General features: G+C 36.8%; 1 protein-coding gene across 6 annotated transcripts in view; it reads left to right on the top strand.

Annotated features, from left to right (window-relative positions):
- The window catches only part of arhgap33 (Rho GTPase activating protein 33), a 118,714-nt gene that overhangs the window by 31,934 nt on the left and 67,596 nt on the right, over window positions 1–19,184 (top strand). For 4 of the 6 annotated variants that reach the window (XM_049467451.1, XM_022668679.2, XM_049467460.1 and 1 more), the window contains exon 2: window positions 3,421–3,489. The exons of the other annotated variants lie outside the window; for them this stretch is intronic. In XM_049467451.1, coding sequence (XP_049323408.1) covers window positions 3,421–3,489 — 69 coding nt within the window. The remainder of the gene's footprint in view (window positions 1–3,420; window positions 3,490–19,184) is intronic. 6 annotated transcript variants of the gene reach the window in all.

The raw sequence follows: 19,184 nt of genomic DNA, 5'->3' as shown, positions 1-19,184 counted from the left end.
AGTAGTTAACATCCAGCTAATGTTGGAGTAGTTCCCATCAGCTAACCTCAGAGTGGTTAACATCCTGCTAATGTCAAAGCAGTTAACGTAAGCTTGCCCTAAAGTAGCTTCGTTAATATATAGCTAAAAATAACTAGAATAGTTAACATCCAGGCAAGGCCAGACTAGTTAACACCAGCTAGCCTCAGCTTAGAGTAGGTAAGAACAAGATAATGGCTTTTAGATCTGTGTTTACACTAGGTATTTTTGGGCTTAATTTTCGAGTCATCTTCTGTTTTTGGAGTTTGTTGAAAAAACACGTTGTTTGGAGGAAAAGACGAGTTTGCTAGGTGCTCAATCTGCACTCATTGGTCACTGAGTGTGAAAGGCTGAAAGACATGATTCTAGACCTTTGCTAAATGTTCACCATTGCTTCACAAGTCCCTGACAAATGTCTACCAGGTTTGACATCTGGACCTGTTGGTGAGTTTTTCAGCCAATGGGAGGGCAGAATCCCGGGTTGAGGAGATGGCTGAGAGTGGGGTTATACTGTACATGCTGGTCTTTATCCATTTTGTCATCCATATTCTTCTTCTTTTTTTTCTTCTTTTTTTTTTTTACTTCTTTGCGTTTTTGCTGCAGGTCTGGGCACTTAACAAATTATATATCTTGCTTCTTACTGGACATCCTCTTTGAAAGAAGAAGACATGTTTCATGCATGGCATTACAACGGTTCTCACGTGTTCCAAGTGATTTCACCGTTGCAGACAAATTTCCAGTGTCTGGCTAAAATCACGAGAGTCTTGCAAGAGTCGGGTTGTGGTTGCATCATATTGATCGTTTAGTGTAAGGTGATTTGGATCGAAGGTTTAAGTCAGTCTTTTTCTCGTCCTGGTGCTCATCCATTAATCAACCATTTTTAATATTATTGTAAGTCTTGACACTTGGCTCACGCAATTAGTGAGGTGAGCAATATCAACAACCAATAGGAGAGCTACGGGAAGCCGAAAGGCAAGTGCGGGAACGTTTGTGGAACTGGACATGGATAAGACTTCGGCGATGGCTCAGAAACCACGTTTTTCTGGGAGTGTACAAAAATAGGAGAAACTGGTGGAGCTGTGGAGTGAGCAGAAGTGTCTCTTTGAGATAGTAATCTGTAATAATAAATCTATAATAATAATGAATAATAATAACCTCAGAAAGAATCTAGTTGCAGTCTTGCTAATAGTGAACCTGCTGTCTTTTCAAAGTCATCTAGTGTAGTTAGCATAAAAGATTGATCAGCAACACCAGGAGGAACCCACAACAATTATATTTTAACACAACAGGTAAAAATGGACTAAATCAATTTTCTGACCAAATCTGGTATTTATTTTTGGCTGTTCACGCAATCTTTTAAGTGCGACACATGTACAAAGTACCACTGCTTCACTTTAAGTTTCACTTTGATTCTTATCAGAATCTCAGGAGCTATGAATGAGTTTTGGCTGCATCTGAGATTAACACCAAGACTTTGCTTGCTTCAATCACAAGTTTTTCCATACAAGTTTGTACATTAAAACAACAGGTTTCACAAGCCTGATAAAACACTAATCACCAGTCTGTTTATTTTCTTTTAACTAAATACATTTTTAACACAGTTATCTGTTACAGTACTCCTGTACATGGATATTCCAGTATCCCTTATTATCCACTTTACCTTTTTATCTTTGTGCACATCTTTCAGATACTTTTTTCCATCTCTGTTTTGGTTATGAACCATCTCTCTCTGTGTGGGGTCGATCTCTTATCAGCAAGGTGATGTTTTCAGCCTTGTTTGCATATTCTAACATTTCCTGTTTGCTTCTTCCTCATGGTGCAGTTTTAAATAAGCACTGTAGCACACACTGCAGGATGATTCAGGCCTTTTTCATCACTCGATTTGTCGATATGGTCCCAAGAGTAAACATCTGAAATTGGAGGCATGAAAACGAAGCCAGAACTTGACCCGTATCTGTGGGTTTGAAGCCAGACCTGATGAGCCCCTTTGCTGCTAAATCAAAACCCTGAACTCCACACGAACCCACACCTACAGACCATGAGAGAGGGATTAATATGTATTAGGGCTGTGTATAGGCAGGAACTTGCCAATATGTTATGTATCAAGATACATGGGTTTATGAATCAATATCCTTGTGATTTATTGCAATACTCTATGGAAGGCAGTATATTACGATATTTAAATCAGTTTTTTGGAAAACTGTCAATAGTATAAATATCATTTATAAAATCATAGTAAAAGTACACTTAACTGGCGCTCCAGGTGGTCCAGCGGACTAAGGAGCTGCCACTATGATGACTTGCCATCAGCTGCCGGAGCCCTGAGAGAGCACAATTGGCCTTGCTCTCTCTGGGTGGGTAGATGGTGCTCTTTTCCCTCAGCACTCCAAAGGGTGATGTTGATCAGCACAAGGCATCTGTGAGCTGATGTATCAGAACCGAGTCACTGCGCTTTTCTCAGAGTGCGCTGTGATGCTACTCGGCAATGCTGCATCAGCAACAGCTTGAAAAAAGAGATGGTGGCTGATTTCATATGTATCGGAGGAGGCATGTGCTAGTCTTTACCCCCCTTGTGTTGTGGCATCACCAGTGGTGGGGGATATACAGCTGACTGAGTGGGACAATTGGCCAAATAAATTGTGTGAAAAACGAGAATAAAATTAGAAAAGAAAAAGCAAATGTGTGTTAAATATCTGCTTCTTCTTTGTACTAATGATTGTAAGCGTCTTTGGGTTTTAGAAAATATATAAAATATATTTTATTATATAAAAATATACTATATAAATACTATATAAAAATAAAGTATTATTATTATTATTATTATTATTTTTATTTAATTATTATTACATCAGATTGAGCTCTTATCAGTCAGAATATATTGAAAAATGTCTTAAATGAATGGCCTCGCTTTAAAAAATATATATAAATACACCAAGAATTCATACACCATATAAGTGTATTAAATTTATGTGCATTTATTTATTTATTTTATAAATTCTACATAATTTTTACCTCAATGTCTAGTTCATAACTGTTTTAATCTGTTTACGTTAGCTTTTTTTTGTCAACATTTGACTTTGGATAAACTGTAATTTAATTTATATTATTCTATTTAATTTATATATGAATATTATTATTTTTTAATTATATATTATAATGTATTAATTTCTAATATATTATATTACATATTTTTTTAAAACATAATTGTATGCACAGTAATATGACTATATGTGGGTGCTAACTAGCACCTGGCAACCAGCATCACTACAGTCACTGCATTATAAGAGTGTGTTAGAGGGGGCAGCAGCTCCTGCTGTTGTCTTATTGTTGTCTTTACTCCTGAGCTACAAGTTGGTCTCGCTGGCATTAAAACAGCCTTTATTCTTCCCTTTTTATGCAAAGTGTCAGGACCCCACTGGGTTCGGAAATGCGCCATGTTTGTGCGAGCAATGAGCCTGACAGAGATGTCTGGTAAGTGTCCTTCCCTCTTCACCTGCACTCCATAACAGCAGACTGGGGATCAGCTTGATCTGCTCGAGGTTTACAGTCATCAGCAACTGAACTGAACACTGGATTTTGGGTATAGAGCTGCTTAAGCACTAGTGGAGTAAATATCTGAGCTCAGAATGATTCAATTCCATTAAGATTCTTTAATACATTTTTAAAGTAGTGACCTCTCAAATTCAGATTTATTTAATTGAAAGCTACCTACTTTGGGAATCCATAAGATGTGCATAAGCACTAAATTACATATTTTACATTAGAACATATGGAAATATGTGCAAAATAATATACAATAAAGGTTTTATAAACCCAATATTGACTTGAGGCGACTGACATCATAATATCATTATAATGTTTTATTGCAAAGTAATTGAATTTATATAAGGCATCATGTGTAATTATAGTTCTATCAATAGAAGTATAATGTATAAAATTGGAACTGGAACATAACATAACTGGAACAAATTTAAACTAACGTACATGTCCTTTAGTCCATACAAAGTGTTTGATATAGATATATATCACACTTGCTGAATTGATAAAGCTAAATGTAGGTAAGTTTACAATGAGCTAAGTTAATGTCTTTTAAATGCATTTATAATTTTTATCCAAAAATCAGTGCAATTGCTTTCAGACTGATGCTCAGGCATTTTACACCACTACAAGTCAAACATATATAAAATAAATAAAGTGAGTTCTGCAGGCAATATGCTAGTTATGTTTCCATATAGACATGAGAAATTCTAGCTTATTACACAAAGATGCTGCATATAAAACACATTTAATTTTACATTAACATGAAGAGAATGTCTTTTCACAAAGCTATATAGGATATATTGGCTTAGAATATTGATCAGCACCCCCTTAACCCTCCAGTTATTGGCTCTGAGGGTGAAGGACGATCGCTAGTGTTTTTAAACTGCTGTTTTATTGAGTCACCTATTGATCTAGGTTCAGTTGCTGAATGACTGTACTTGACCCCAGATGTGACCGTGCCTGTGTGTGTGTATATATATATATGTGTGTGTGTGTGTGTGTGTGTGTGTGGTTGTGTTTGTGCATGTCTGCTGTGTTTGTTTGTGGTGATGTGGGTTATGTAATGTAGGCCTGGGCAATAAATCACTAATGACAGCTAGCTTAAAAAAAAAAACCTAAAAGCTTGCACTTTTCTAGTATTGATAAGGTTTCAAGCTGTTGAGGAATAGGGAGGGTATGATCATCCAACATCCTGATGTTCTTATTACTGAATGCAGTCATATCCTCAGAGCAATGCTCTAAAATCTTACAAAAACAGGATACATTTTTGTTTTTGGAAGAAACTGTTAATTAGCAGTAGAGGTGTGCCAAAAAATCGATTCACATAAGAATCTTGATTCTCATTTACTACGATTCAGAATCGATTTAAAATGTCCCAAAATCGATTCTGAGGGGCGGGTTTTAGACTGATTTTGGGCTGGGTATTTTTGTTGGACCTGGCAACCCTGGGGATAGCGCTTGTCCCTTCAAACGGAGATCTTCCAGACACACACAGAGCGTAGGTGTTTGAGAATCACCGGTAAGATGGCAGAACAAGCATTATATTACCTTAGATTAACGTGTAGTTTTAATGTTTTATGGCAGAATGCTTCATAACAAGCATAAAAAAGATCGCTAGTAGTTAGTTTCAGTAACTGTTAGCTAGCTAACTAGCTAACTTTCCAGTTCCACCTTAAATAACGCTACAGGTGGCAGCGGGCTGCAGCATTTAAGGCGGAACGGAAAAATAACAATAAGCTAATCAGAGCTAATTTCAGCTCCTCATCACAGAGGAATTAAGGAATGGACAATATGAATTAATTTCTCCACCTCCTGCTCCCTTTCTGAAGAAATACAACGACCTTAAATTAACTAGTTAATCAGCAGCTGCTCCTGAACTTTAGCGCTCCAGTGCTATCATCACATCAGCCCAGCAGCGTCACCTACACACCACCGCTAGTAGCCTGGTAATAAATCAGTGTTATTTATTATTTATTTATTGTTCATTAACGTCATTGTGATATCCCAGTGATTCCTCTGTCACTGAGGACCCACATTCCTGCACATTTTATTGTTTTTGTAACACATTACCTGCTTCAGGACCAGTGTATATTTTGGAGGCTTTTTTCAATAAGATTCATAAGCCAGAAGCAGAATTTTTTATAAATCAAATCGTTTTGAATCAAAAATCGATTTTGAATCGAATCGTGGCCCCCAAAATCGGAATCGAATCGAATCGTGAGATAGTAAACGATTCCCACCCCTAATTAGCAGGTGTCCAAATACTTTTGTCCTTAAATAATACAGGGGTTGAACGATGAAACTGAAACACCTGTCATTTTAGTGTGGGAGGTTTCATGGGTAAATTGGTGCAGCCTGGTGACCAATCTTCATTAATTGCTCATTGCACCAGTAAGAGCAGAGTGTGAAGGTTCAATTAGCAGAGTAAGAGCTCAGTTTTGCTCAAAATATTGTAATGCACACAACATTATGGGTGACATACCAGAGTTCAAAAGAGGACAAATTGTTGGTGAACATCTTGCTGGAGCATCTGTGACCAAGACAGCAAGTCTTTGTGATGTATCAAGAGCCACGGTATCCAGGGTAATGTCAGCATAACACCAAGAAGGACGAAACACATCCAACAGGATTAACTGTGGACGCTGTAAGAGGAAGCTGTCTGAAAGGGATGTTCGGGTGCTAACTCGGATTGTATCCAAAAAATAAAAAATAAAACCACGGCTGCCCAAATCACTGCAGAATTCAATGTGCACCTCAACTCTCCTGTTTCCACCAGAACTGTCCGTCACCACAATATATTATTGTGGTCTAAAACCAGGTGTTTCAGTTTCATTGTCAAACTCCTGTATCTATAATAAGCAACATTGACATGGAACATTTGTGAAATGTATCCATATTGCCCATCCCTACTGTGATGTATGTGTGTGTATGTACTGTATATGTGTGTGTGTGTTTGTGCATGTTTGTCATTTCTATGCATTTCTGTGGTCAGTGTCAGTGTGTGTGTGTTGGTGTTTGTGCTGCAGCAGTGTGTGTGTGTCGTCTGATCCCTGTGGAATGTACAGTTGTTGTGTGCTAATGCTGAGAGCGCTCCGTTCGGTCTGATTATTCTGAGGATTTGTCTTTGTGTATATTTAGCTGAAAGTGTTCCCTTGTTTCTGCTGGAGGCAGGAGGTGTCTGAACTCTCTTTGAACAGCAGCAGTCAGGATGTCAGTAGAGCAGCTTGACTAGAGCGTGAGCATCCAAAGTATGCAGATAGGCTTTGTCTTTATTGGCCTAGGGAAAAGATCTAGGGGCGTTAGGGTTATGAGCTGAACAAATGGTAATGGTATGACCTCGTCCACGCCTTTTAATTTTTTTTTTCTGGCTAATGCTTGGCTGCAAGTGGATTAAAGTACATGTGCCTGGCCTATAGGGTAAAGCCTTTATGTATTGTTATGTGGACTATAAATATTTTTTTCTTAAAATCAATGTAACTTTATTTTAATTAGTTTTTTACCCATATTTACCCAATCTTTCATTCTTTCAACTTAATGCCCAATCCCATGTCACCCCTTGGCCCTACCACTTACCTCTACTCCTTCTTTTCAAGTGTACCCCTTCCTGTTGGAACAGAGTTACAAGAGAAAGGGGTGAAATCCTCCTCCTAAGAATTGGGACAAACCTTCAAGCACCAGATATGTCATCAGTAGCGCCAAAGTTCACTAACCTAGCTGCTGCTGATTAACTTTAGGGTTTATTTTATGTCTTCAGAAAGGGGGGAGATGGTTCAGAAATTAATTATTATTACCAATTTCTTATTTCCTCTGTGATGGGGAGCTGAAATTAGCTTTAATTAGGTTTTTTTTTATGAGACACATTTGTAAGACAAATATTAAACATAAAAAATTTAAATGTCAGAAATGTAACAGCATAGTATTTATATTTTAGACATTTACACTATACATAAGAAGGCTTTATATTGGCTAGAGCCTGGTGAACCAATACTTATGATCAAAGTGTTAAGTTGCAAAGCAACTTATTGGCCAGAGAGATTAGTGACTCCATACAACACAGTGCAGACACCCAGCACCAATTGTAGTATTTTTTTTTAACTTGCACACAAAAGCAGCTTGTAAAATAAAGCCGTAGTCTCTTCAAGAGGTACCAAGGTTAATTTACTAGGTGGCTTTTGAAAGAATCCAGTGAGAGTTACGATAAACTAGGGACCAAAAAGTAAGTATTGTAGGTACCATGTAGTATTAAAGTGGTAAAAGTAAATAAAACAATTCAATAATATAAAAAAACATACTATAAAATGTATAAAATCTAAGAACTGTAGGATCAGTAAGTAAGCAGTACACTGCTATGTAGTATGCAGGGTTTAAATACAATACAACTTTAGCCATTTTTTACGCATAAATTATTTAAAAAAAATCAGGTTTGATGTTTTTGAGAATCGGTTCAATATTGCAAAACTTAATATCGCAATACTTTTAATATATAAATATTTTGGTACACAACTAATACAGGCCTGGGTAATGGGTAGATGTCATTGGATTTAAGTGCTGATTGCCAGGTAAACCAGTGACTAAATTTGCAAAGCATTAATTGCCATTTTATAAAATAGCAATTTTATAGCAATAAAAAAAACATATAATATTTGGCCATTCAAAAAAGACTTAATGATTTCTTGCATCTACAGAAATTAACATGTAACTTTTAGTTTCACTTTCAGTTAATTTTAATCAAAACTATATTATTGTAGTACTATTCTTTTTTTTTTCTTTTTTTTTAACTGTTGTTTTTGATTTACATCTTGACATGTAAAACGAAAGGTTGTGCCCTTAGGATTTCCTCTGTGGAATTTCACTGAACACCTCTTAGCGAGGTTTTCCATTCATTAGGTCTGAAGAACTTATTTACCAGTTTAACCTCCAGCATAATTAGGGAGTGACGGTGGAATTTAACAGCCACGTATTAAAGAGATCAATTTCATTAAGCACTGTCACTCTTAGGACCTCTGGCCCTCTGATTATACAAAAGCAAGCAGTACAGTCAGGTGTTAGAAAACAGGAATTTAGGGTATTTAGCTGACGTCACTAAGTTCCGTAATGTGAATATAAAACTGCTGAACGCTGCTATATAACATTTGATAATATACTGCTCTGGAAAAAAATAAGAGACCACTTAAAAATGATGAGTTTCTTTCATTTTACCAAATTAAAAACATCTGGAATATAATCAAGAGGAAGATGGATGATCACAAGCCATCAAACCAACTGAACTGCTTTAGTTTTTGCACCAGGAGTGGAAAAAAGGTTATTCAAAAGCAGTGTGTAAGACTGGTGGAGGAGAAAATGCCAAGATGCATGAAAACTGTAATTAAAAACCAGGGTTATTCCACCAAATATTTGATTTCTGAACTCTTAAAACTTTATAAAAATGAACTTGTTTTCTTTGCATTATTTGAGGTCTGAAAGCTCTGCATCTTTTGTTGTTATTTCAGCCATTTCTCTTTTTTTGCAGAAAAAATGCACTTAATGACAATATTGTTATTTGGAATGTTGTCTGTAGTTTATGTAATAAAGCAACAATGTTCATTTTACTCAAACAGAGAAACTGATTCAGAAACTGAAGTGGTCTCTTTTATTTTTTTCCATATTTTTTCATATAAATGTTGGAGTGTCTTTAGTTACAAGCAGGACATGTATGAAAGTCCAAAACAGGCACAAACAAAATATGCACAAATGATAGCGTAGCAGTACATTTGTATTGATAATTCTGCAGAAGATTCTGCAAAGATAAAAAGTATTGTTGAGGTGGGATTTTTGACATTTATTGGCTGTCCTTGTGCCAGTGCCCAGTGGCCAGCTGTTGGCCACTGCCTTTTACTGTTGAAACAGTGAAAAATACAATTAAAGGAATTACAGTTACAGTCAAAGATCATGGTTTCTGATTAAGTATTAAGGTTTTTTTTTTTTTGTTTGTTTTTTGAGAGATCTGTAATATTATTTGCTAAATATCGCAACAGGCCTAATGTATGTTGTGATGAATATTTTTGTTTTTGGTTTGTTAATTTTTTTTGGAATAGACAAAATGCCAGCATTTTCCAGTAGTGCTGTTTTTTTCTAAGAGAAAAAAGTATTATTAAATTAAACTTCTACATTCAGAAATTGAAACAACCAACCACTTTTTTCATGGTTCGACAAAACAAGGACACTTCATTATAATCTTGTCTTTTTTGTTGTTTTGATCTTTTTTTTTTTTTTTTACTGAGAATGATGTATCATATCAGTCAAAAGTTTGGACACCTTTTCATTCAGTGTTTTTTCCTCCTTTATTTAATTTATTTTCTATATTGTAGATTAATATTAAAGATATGAAAACAATAAGGATCCCTATGGAATGATATAGTAAGCAGTAAAATGTGTTTGTCCACAATCCCCCCTAAACCCAACTAAAATGGTGATTTGGGATGAGCTGGAGCTTTACAGCATAAAAGAAAAGCATAAACTATTGTTCAGCACCTCTAGAAACTCATGATGGTCTATTTGTCTTTGGTTTGGTAACACATTGGAGCTTTGCACAAAGTTCAAACCCAAAAAAAGTGAAGCTGGAATATCCTCTTGTTATAAAGGTGTAGAATCAGAGCGAGAGGGAAGATCATCAGGTGTCATATGAGAGACTCCACCTCCTCATTCTGCCCAGAACAGCGGAAGAGCCCGAATCGTGGCTTTGACCCCGAGTCCAGATCACGCTTCACAACATGAAATATTCAGCAGGTGTCTCGGCATTCAGCGCAGAGAACAGGAAAAGGAAAGCAGCAGGTACAGAGCGAGAGCGAGGGGCTGTGTGGAGAGGTGCCGGTGGGCTTGGAGGTACAGGAACAAGAGTAATCAGAACTTGTGCAGACTCTGGAGCTAATGGACTGATCTGTACTGGAGTACCGGTGTCAGGGATGGAGGACTACATCAGCAAGTGGACAGCACTGTGATCACTGCTCGCACTGTGAGATCTGCCGTCACAGATGACCAAGATGTTCAGGAAAATGGGGATGCGCAAGGTACTGGAGTGTTGGGACAGTTTAGTTTGGGTTTAATTTACTAGGTGGTGGATACTAATCAATCAGCTACTAATCAATGTTCCAGGTGTTTGTCCAAAACTGTAGTTTTATCCAGTATCATGATATGAAATATGACCATTTATTATTATTATCATGGATCATGGGTTGCCTCATGATACAGGCTTCTGTGTATATTGTGTATCATCTGAACTTCTAGAATAAAAAGTAGAAGTGCATGCATCACTTTAATGTAGATCAGCTTAAAGAAAAAAATAAAATAAACACAATTTAGCACTGACCCTGTTGCAGTCAATCAGCCAAGACATGCTTGTTGTCTGATGTGGGCTTCTTTTGTTTAAAAAAGAAGATGCTAGTCTTAAGCTAACATGCTACTGTAAATGGGCACAAAATACACAGTGAGCTCTACAAACATTTTTAATTGCCAATTAAAGGACAATTCCGTATATTAATGGTCAGAGGGCAACCCAACAATTAAACCATTAAAATTGTCACACCAAAATAATGTGGTTTAGAACAAAGAATGACTACATTTTTTAGGTCCAATATTGTATTATTTTGTGCATTGTTTTCCAGATTAGAAGAGGATTAGTTATACAAAATTGAGCGTTATCTATGATTATGTAGTTTCAGTTTTATCGCCAATGATTAAAAAAGGCCTGTCCATGCTGCTTTACTAAATTGTTAATACGTCTGTAAATCAGATTTTTAAAGCCAGTAAACCTGGACCCTGTTTAAATGTAGTCACTGCATGCATCTTAAGTATCAGGATTATATCTGAATAAGGCCAAACCCTGTTAATGCACCCAAGATCCATTCTGTGATCTGAGATGCTTTTAAAGCACATTATAGCAGTGTAAACACCATCCATCTGTCCAAGACCCAATTTACAACCAAAACTGCTTTTAGTAAAAATTTTAAACAATGAATTTGGATATTTTACCCCAAACAGTCAAATTTCAGTCTTTCTGACGTTGAGGCGTATCCCACAATGCATAAATCAATAATGTAACTAATATCAAGATGTATAATAAGATCCAGTAAATCCATATGGCATGACTGGGCTGGTAGTTGGTGTTTTGTAACATTAAGCTGATTGTTCCATATGGAAAAAAGTTGAGTGTGTTATTCAGGTAGCGTAATAATTTTAAAGTTGTACACTGAGACATTAGTTGGATATATAAACTATGGTCTGTACTGTAGATTTTATAGAATTTGGTTTCTTTTGAGGTGTCCTGTTGTTCTGCAGGGTGAACTAAGTACTACCAGTCTGTATAAAGTGAGTTTAGCTCATTTTAAGCCCTGTAAGCACTACAGTGCAGAAAGTCTTAAGTTGTGTATTGAGGTTTTGCTTCATAGAGCCGTATCTGAAGCAGCTGTCAGGTGAAGGCACGTTTGACTGGCTCTTTGTCCAACAATGGCTGGTGGAGAAACTCGAGCTAGTCACGGAGAACGGGTGTGGGGTTACTGGGCAAGATTGAGGAGGGACCAACGGCTCCTTTGCTCTGTCCTCCATCTCTGCTCCACTTGAGCTGGGCTCATTAGCATGGTAGGCTAAAGTTGATAAGGATGTCTAGCAGCAGTATCCTTTTTTAGAATTAGTTAGTTTGCTCCTTTTGTGCACAGAGTTTTTTGCTGCTTAAAGCCTGGTTTGCCTATGAAGGTAGAGATTAGATTATATACTGTATGTGTGCACACCTGGAAACATACTGTATTTTTTTGCACTATAAGGCCTGTAGCTTACAGCTAACCCCAATTAGCTAGCACTGCTTGAGCAGTATTAGCATTAGCCGCTAACCTTAGCCGCTTAGCTCTTTCGCTGTTCAGAGGTGAGTATAACAGACTGAAGTCTGTGTGTTTACCATGTTAAAACAAGCTACATGAGAGGAACCGCTAGCTAATATCACCCCGGAATACCGAAACACTTAGGGTTGCTTAATGTGGCACTGTCAGGCAGCATTAGCCGCTAGCTGTGGCTAGCTTTAGTGGAAATCTGGAAATCTAAGCTTGCTGTAAACAAACGGAAGTGCTTACCCAAATAAACAGTTTTCAGGAGAGAAATCTGTATGGATTAATATTCAGATTGACTTGAAATATATATATATATATATATATATATATATATATATATATATATATATATATATATATATATATATATATATATATATATATATAAAAATTATATAAAATATACATTAAGATTTATATTTATATCTTTTTTTTTAAGAATTACAGTTTTGTTTACTTAACTTAGCTTAGCTTTACAGGTCTCACCACCCAGCAGCAAGACCTGCTTAATTAGAAGAAAAACATGGCGATACCCCTGTTCCTTACTAGTGTTGATTTTTAAGATAAGCTATCAGGCAAGCCAAATCCAAAATCCTGCTTTGTAAAATACCCCTTGTGAGAAGGAAGTTTTAAAAGTATGTTCAAATTTAATTTTCACTTTAGTATTTATTTACTTTATGAAAATACACATTAAATATACTTTCCCTGTATTTCCATAAAAGGTATTTTTAAGCAATGTGCTTTAAATAAAATGTTGTGTTGATAGAAAATATATTTGTCTTGGCATTTAATACTGCCTAAATTGCACTTTAGTGTAGTTTTTTCCCCAGTAGAAGAAAAGTTGTACAAAAAAAAACAGTCAAACGCACAATTTAATAATTATGTTTTTTTTTAATGTAGCTTAGTTGAACTGCAATATAATTAAATTTCCATAAATTGTTCCAAAATAGTATTCCACATGTAGTATGTGTTTAAGTACATGTTTTAATTTTATACTAAAATTAAATTTTATACTTATACTTAAAAAATATGTTCTTAATACACTTCTCTTTTACAGGGGACCTCACTGACTATCTGAGGTAAACATAAAATTTAGCCAAACCTAATCTAAACATCAGTCAGTCCAAAAGCTTGACATAGGCTGACATCCTCACATATTATTCATACTCTAACATTGCTGGAAATGTTTCAAGGAGGGTTATCCACCCGGGAGTAGGGTTTGTTGTTATAGCATCAACTGAATTCCGGTTCCATTGGCATGGTGCTAACGCTCTCTTCCTACCTCTTCACACTAGATTGATTTGTACAGTACACCCAGATAGATTTACTTTGAGATATTTGATACTGAGTGATATAAAATAAATGGGCATAATTTGAATAATTTGTATATTTTATGACTATCATTAGTGTTTTACAGTAACGTTGTTTATAATATCAGTATTTAAAACTTTTTAAACCATTGGCAGAAGTTGTAAGCTTTAAGTTTGGGTTATATGCTTCTATGGTTAGGACTTTTTTCAACAGTATATGTCTATTAGTTAATGTTTGTTAGTTAGTTAATTTGTTAATGTGTGAGTTGAGTTGGTGATGAATGGCACATTTGTAGGGACACTTGCTGACCCTGATTTTTTATTTATTTTTTAATATGTCTTTTACACAAATATAGGTGTTTTCTAAGTGTTTATACTGTATGCTAGTTTTTTTTGGGAAACCTGTGTTTTAGGAGCTACTTAGCTGTGAATATATAAAACACAAACCTTCTCAAAGTTATTATAAAACGATGTCTCAGAAATCCCGCAGAGTATTTGTGAGCAATTTTATGTGTTGACTTTCTATGAGAGAGCTTTTTTGAAAGGCATTAGCAACTTTAGACAGTGTGTTTAAACTTGAATTATGTAATTAGGCTTAATAAAAAAGATTCAATTTGTCTTTTAAAGGAATTTAGTTTTTTTCTGTCTTTTTTATTTAGTTTAGCTTGTTTTCAAACAAGCTAATTAAGTGTACAATTAAAAGAAAAATCAGTATAGCATTTGCATAGTACTAGCATGACTTTTTTTGTTTTGTGACTGTTTTTTTATCCATTGTCACTGTTAGCATTTCTGAATGAACTGTGCTGAACTGTGCCTTTAACTCAGGTAATCCCTGATGACTGTCTCCATGGCAGTGGGCAGGTGCTCGCTTCACCCAGGCATGAGAGATTGTTTGCAGTAAATTTTGTCACCTCTGGAGCCCGGGGCTGTGTGTTTTGGAGAGGGTTGCTGGGCACCAGCTTGCTTTGTTATGTGTGTTGTAGGGTTTGTTGGTCTAAGCTCACTTTTTTTTTTTTTTTTTTAATTGTGAACATTAAGGTTTCCTCTTTAAAACCACAACTGTGGAATATTTCAGGCTCATTGGTGGGCGTTTGATGGAGTTAGCAGTATTTGGTGAAATGACTCCCATGGCTCTTGACTTCAATAAAACACAGGGGACATGAGAGCTGAACTGGAAAGTCATTCCCAATCTGACTTTGTCCTGTAAATAGTAATGGTGTCAGTGTTCATGCGGGTGGAATAGACGGTTTAAAGTTCCTTCTCATTTGTGTTAGTCTTTATTTAAATGGCTCATACTCCATAATTTCTTTTTTGTACATTTATTGTTATTGTCTAAAATCCAAATTTGATATTTGTGTGTTTTAGTTTACGCAAAGCAGTTTTACAACTTCTCTTAATTCTTTAGAATTAAACATGATTTTTGGTCCTGAGCTTATAAGATGTATTTAAACTAGGGCCATTACACTACATTACATTACATTTGGCAGATGCTTTTGTTCAAAACAACTCACAATAATGATGTACATAGAGTAATAGAAGACAAGAATGATAAAGGTAAAAAACATTTTTAGACAGGGCCTTAAGAAGACCAAAGGGAAATAATGGGATAGAGGAGTAAAGAAGAGGAAGAAGTTAGAAGGAGAGGAAATGAGGTTAAAAGTAGTTAGTTAGTTAGTTAGTTAGTTAGTTAGTTAGTTAGTTAGTTAGTTAGTTAGTTAGTTAGTTAGTTAGTTAGTTAGTTAGTTAGTTAGTTAGTTAGTTAGTTAGTTAGTTAGGAGAGTAAGTGCTCTTTGAAGAGCTCTGTCTTCAGGAGTTTATTAAAGATAATGAGGGACGCTCCTAATCTCTTGAAAGTGAAAGGTAGTTTGATCCACCCTCTGGCGTAGGAACTGGGGCGGATATCAGAAAATGATACCCAAAAATGACACGGCAGAAATAGTTTTTAAAAAAACTTTTATTTTGAAAGTGCACCGAAATCTGCACCCCCGTATTGAAAAGCACCCCCTTTTGGAAGAACATTTTTATTTAAAGTTAGCTGAACCAGTTATCTCCGCTTTTATCAAGAAGACTGTGCATGCGTGCTGCAGAGAGGGGGTGCTTTTCCTAGCGCGGGTGCAGATCTCGGCACAACACCGGCTTTACACGCGAGGTCCGCGATGAGAGCAATGAATCGCAACAATGACAGTATACTGCAATAAAAACGACTTTTGTGTATTATCTTAATCTCCTAAGAGACTAGGAGGGTTTGGGTTATCTAACGTTTATATTATTTGCTGCCAAAAATATCTATAAAAAATCTATTGACATGCCAATACAATATAATAATAATAATAATTATGATAATAATAATAATCTGTTTTTGTATTATTTTAAATATTAGGTGATGACTGATCAGCTTTTTGTCGTGTGTATAATTCAGACATTGAACGAGTAATTGACTGTTCTAAGTCACTATTGGGTGGGCTTTAATTTATTTTAGCAAACGTTTTCTGAGGTCAATAACAAAGGACTTCCGTACATTACTGGGACTTTATTAGTGCTTGCATACTATCATGCTCTTTTAATTAAAAGAAAATAAGTTAAATTAGGTTATTATTGGTTATTATAACTATACAGGTGCTGGTCAACGAATTAGAATAATTTGAAATAGTGCAATCATGAAATTCTTTGAATGCATTTTTTGTGCAGAAAGCAAATCAGGTGTTCACCGCACCTGTCCTACTCGTTAGACTAATCACAGAACTCGTTACCTGGAAAAAAATTTGCTCAGCTGAGCTTTCCAAAAGGCCCATTTAGGCCATTTAACTGTGACACTGTTGTTTTATTGAATTAGAATAATGGAGAAACCGTTTCATTGAATTAGAATAAATGCTCGAATTTTTGTTTTCTGTGAAGAGTGTTCACTGTGCAGTATAAAGTCAGGGTTGAGTAGAATTTCTAAGTTGTAAAATCAATCATGGGTAAGCAGCGCGACCTCTCAACCGGAATAGTGGCTCAAATTCAAGCCCTTCGCCAACAAGGCTTGACCCAAACTAAAATTGCTGAGCAGCTCGGCATCAGCCAGTCTTCCGTCTGCAAAGCTCTCAAGAAAAACTGCAGCAAGCGCACCAACTGTTCCGGCGTCCGAAAAACTTCTGCTCGCGACAACAAGCAGCTGAGAAAGATCGCAGTCAGCAACCGGTTCAAGTCCACTTCCGAGCTCACCGACTTGTGGAACAAGCAGACCGGCGCTGACGTCTCCAGATCAACCACTTACCGTCGTCTGCGCGAACTCGGCTTCAAATCTCGCGTTCCAGCAGTAAAACCGATGCTGAACAAGAAACAAATGGAGAAACGGCTGAAGTGGGCAAAAGAACACGGCGAGTGGACTGCTGAAGACTGGCAGAAAGTGGTCTTCAGTGACGAATCACGCTTCTGCATCTCCTTCGGTGACCAAGGTCCTCGTGTCTGGCGCCGTGGTGGCGAAACCTACAACCACGAGTGCATGAAAAGATCCGTCAATGCATGGGGATGCATGTCCGCTCGAGTTGTAGGGAAACTCTGCTTCCTCAAGAAGACTGTCAATGCTGCCGTATATCAAGATGTTCTGGAAATGTTCCTGATTCCGACTGTTGAGGAACAGTTCGGCGAAGAAGACTTCATATTTCAACAGGATCTTGCACCGGCTCATGCGGCAAAGTCGACCAAAGATTGGTTCACTAAAAAACCGCTTGAAGTTTTGGCATGGCCGGCCAACTCGCCTGACCTCAATGTCATTGAAAACCTTTGGGCCATCGTCAAGCGGAAAATTCGCGACAGAAAGCCTACTACGCTGGACCAACTGAAGCAGAACATCGCCACTGCCTGGGAAGCTGTGAGTGCGGAAACTTGCGACAAGCTGGTCAAATCGATGCCGCGGAGACTTCAGGCAGTCATACAAGCCAAGGGGGCAGCCACAAAATACTGAGAAAGTGATGATTGTAATTATAATAAAAATTATTCTAATTCAATGAAACGGTTTCTCCATTATTCTAATTCAATAAAACAACAGTGTCACAGTTAAATGGCCTAAATGGGCCTTTTGGAAAGCTCAGCTGAGCAAATTTTTTTCCAGGTAACGAGTTCTGTGATTAGTCTAACGAGTAGGACAGGTGCGGTGAACACCTGATTTGCTTTCTGCACAAAAAATGCATTCAAAGAATTTCATGATTTCAAATTATTCTAATTCGTTGACCAGCACCTGTATATGATCTTTAAATATAACGAGACTAGGCAAAAGTATGTTTTAAATAATATACTTAAGATATAAAACTGATCCTAGTCTCTTCTCTTTACTGTAATTTTTAGATTATGTGATTCAGTTGCTCCACATTTTTCCCAGACCTCAAAGTATCTCCCCTCTGAGGCAGTGAAATTGACCCTGAGTGGAGTGAGTTGATGTGTGTGGGTGTTCTCAAGTAACCCTTGAATCTCCATATGACATCAATTAGCGTTTTCCAGCACATCAGACCATAGCTGGCAGTGTAAGGGTAGTGTTTCTGGGATGGTGTATAGATTCTGGAGCCCTGCCATCCTGAAAGAGATGCACGTTCTTGTCTCTTTTGTGAATGCTGCTGTCGTGGCTGCTGGATGATCAGCATCTAAATGATGGAATTACTGGGAATGAGGTTAAAATAAACACAGTTGGCTGCAGAATCTGGAGACTACAGTTTAGCAGTGTTGCTAGGTGGTTGCTAAGATGTTATAATGGTAAATGTTGGTTGCTCATGTGTTGCTAGGTAGTTGCTAAGGTGATGCTAAATGTCTTTGTCATGGTATATTAATTGATTTCTAATGTGTCGCTAGGTGGTTGCTAAGGTATTGTAAAGGAGATGCTGAATTTCTTTGTTCTGCTATGATATATTAATTAATTGCTAATGTGTCGCTAGGTGGTGGCTAAGATGTTGTAATTGTATATTTTGGTTGACAAGATGTTGCTTTGCTGTAGATGCTGGTTGTTAAGCTGTTGCTAGGTGGTTGCTAAGGTGTTGCTAAATGTCTTTGTCATGGTATATTAATTGATTGCAAATGTGTCACTAGTTGGTTGCTAAGGTTTTTTAAATGTGTTGCTGAATTTCTGTTTTGCTATGGTATATTAATTAATTGCTAATGCATTGCTAGGTGGTTGCTGAGATGTAATGGTATATGTTGGTTGCTCATGTGGTTGCTAAGATGTTGCTTTGCTGTAGATGCTGGTTGTTAAGCTGTTACTAGGATGCTAAGGTATTGTAAAGGTGTTGCTGATTTTTTTGTGTTTGTTTTTTGTTTGCTATGGTATATCAATTGATAGCTAATGTGTGGCTAGTTGGTTGCTTAGGTATTGTAATGGTGGTATATGTTGTCTGCTGGTGTGTTGCTGAGTGGTTGCTAAGGTGTCATTATGCTATATATCTTGGTTGCTGAAGTGTGGCTGAGTGGCTTATGCATTGCTAGGTGGTTTCTT

Source organism: Astyanax mexicanus, chromosome 1 (genome assembly GCF_023375975.1).
Source record: "Astyanax mexicanus isolate ESR-SI-001 chromosome 1, AstMex3_surface, whole genome shotgun sequence".
NCBI classification, from domain to species: domain Eukaryota; kingdom Metazoa; phylum Chordata; class Actinopteri; order Characiformes; family Acestrorhamphidae; genus Astyanax; species Astyanax mexicanus.
Note: the sequence above shows the minus strand (reverse complement) of the source record. Positions and strands in the feature narration are given on the sequence as shown.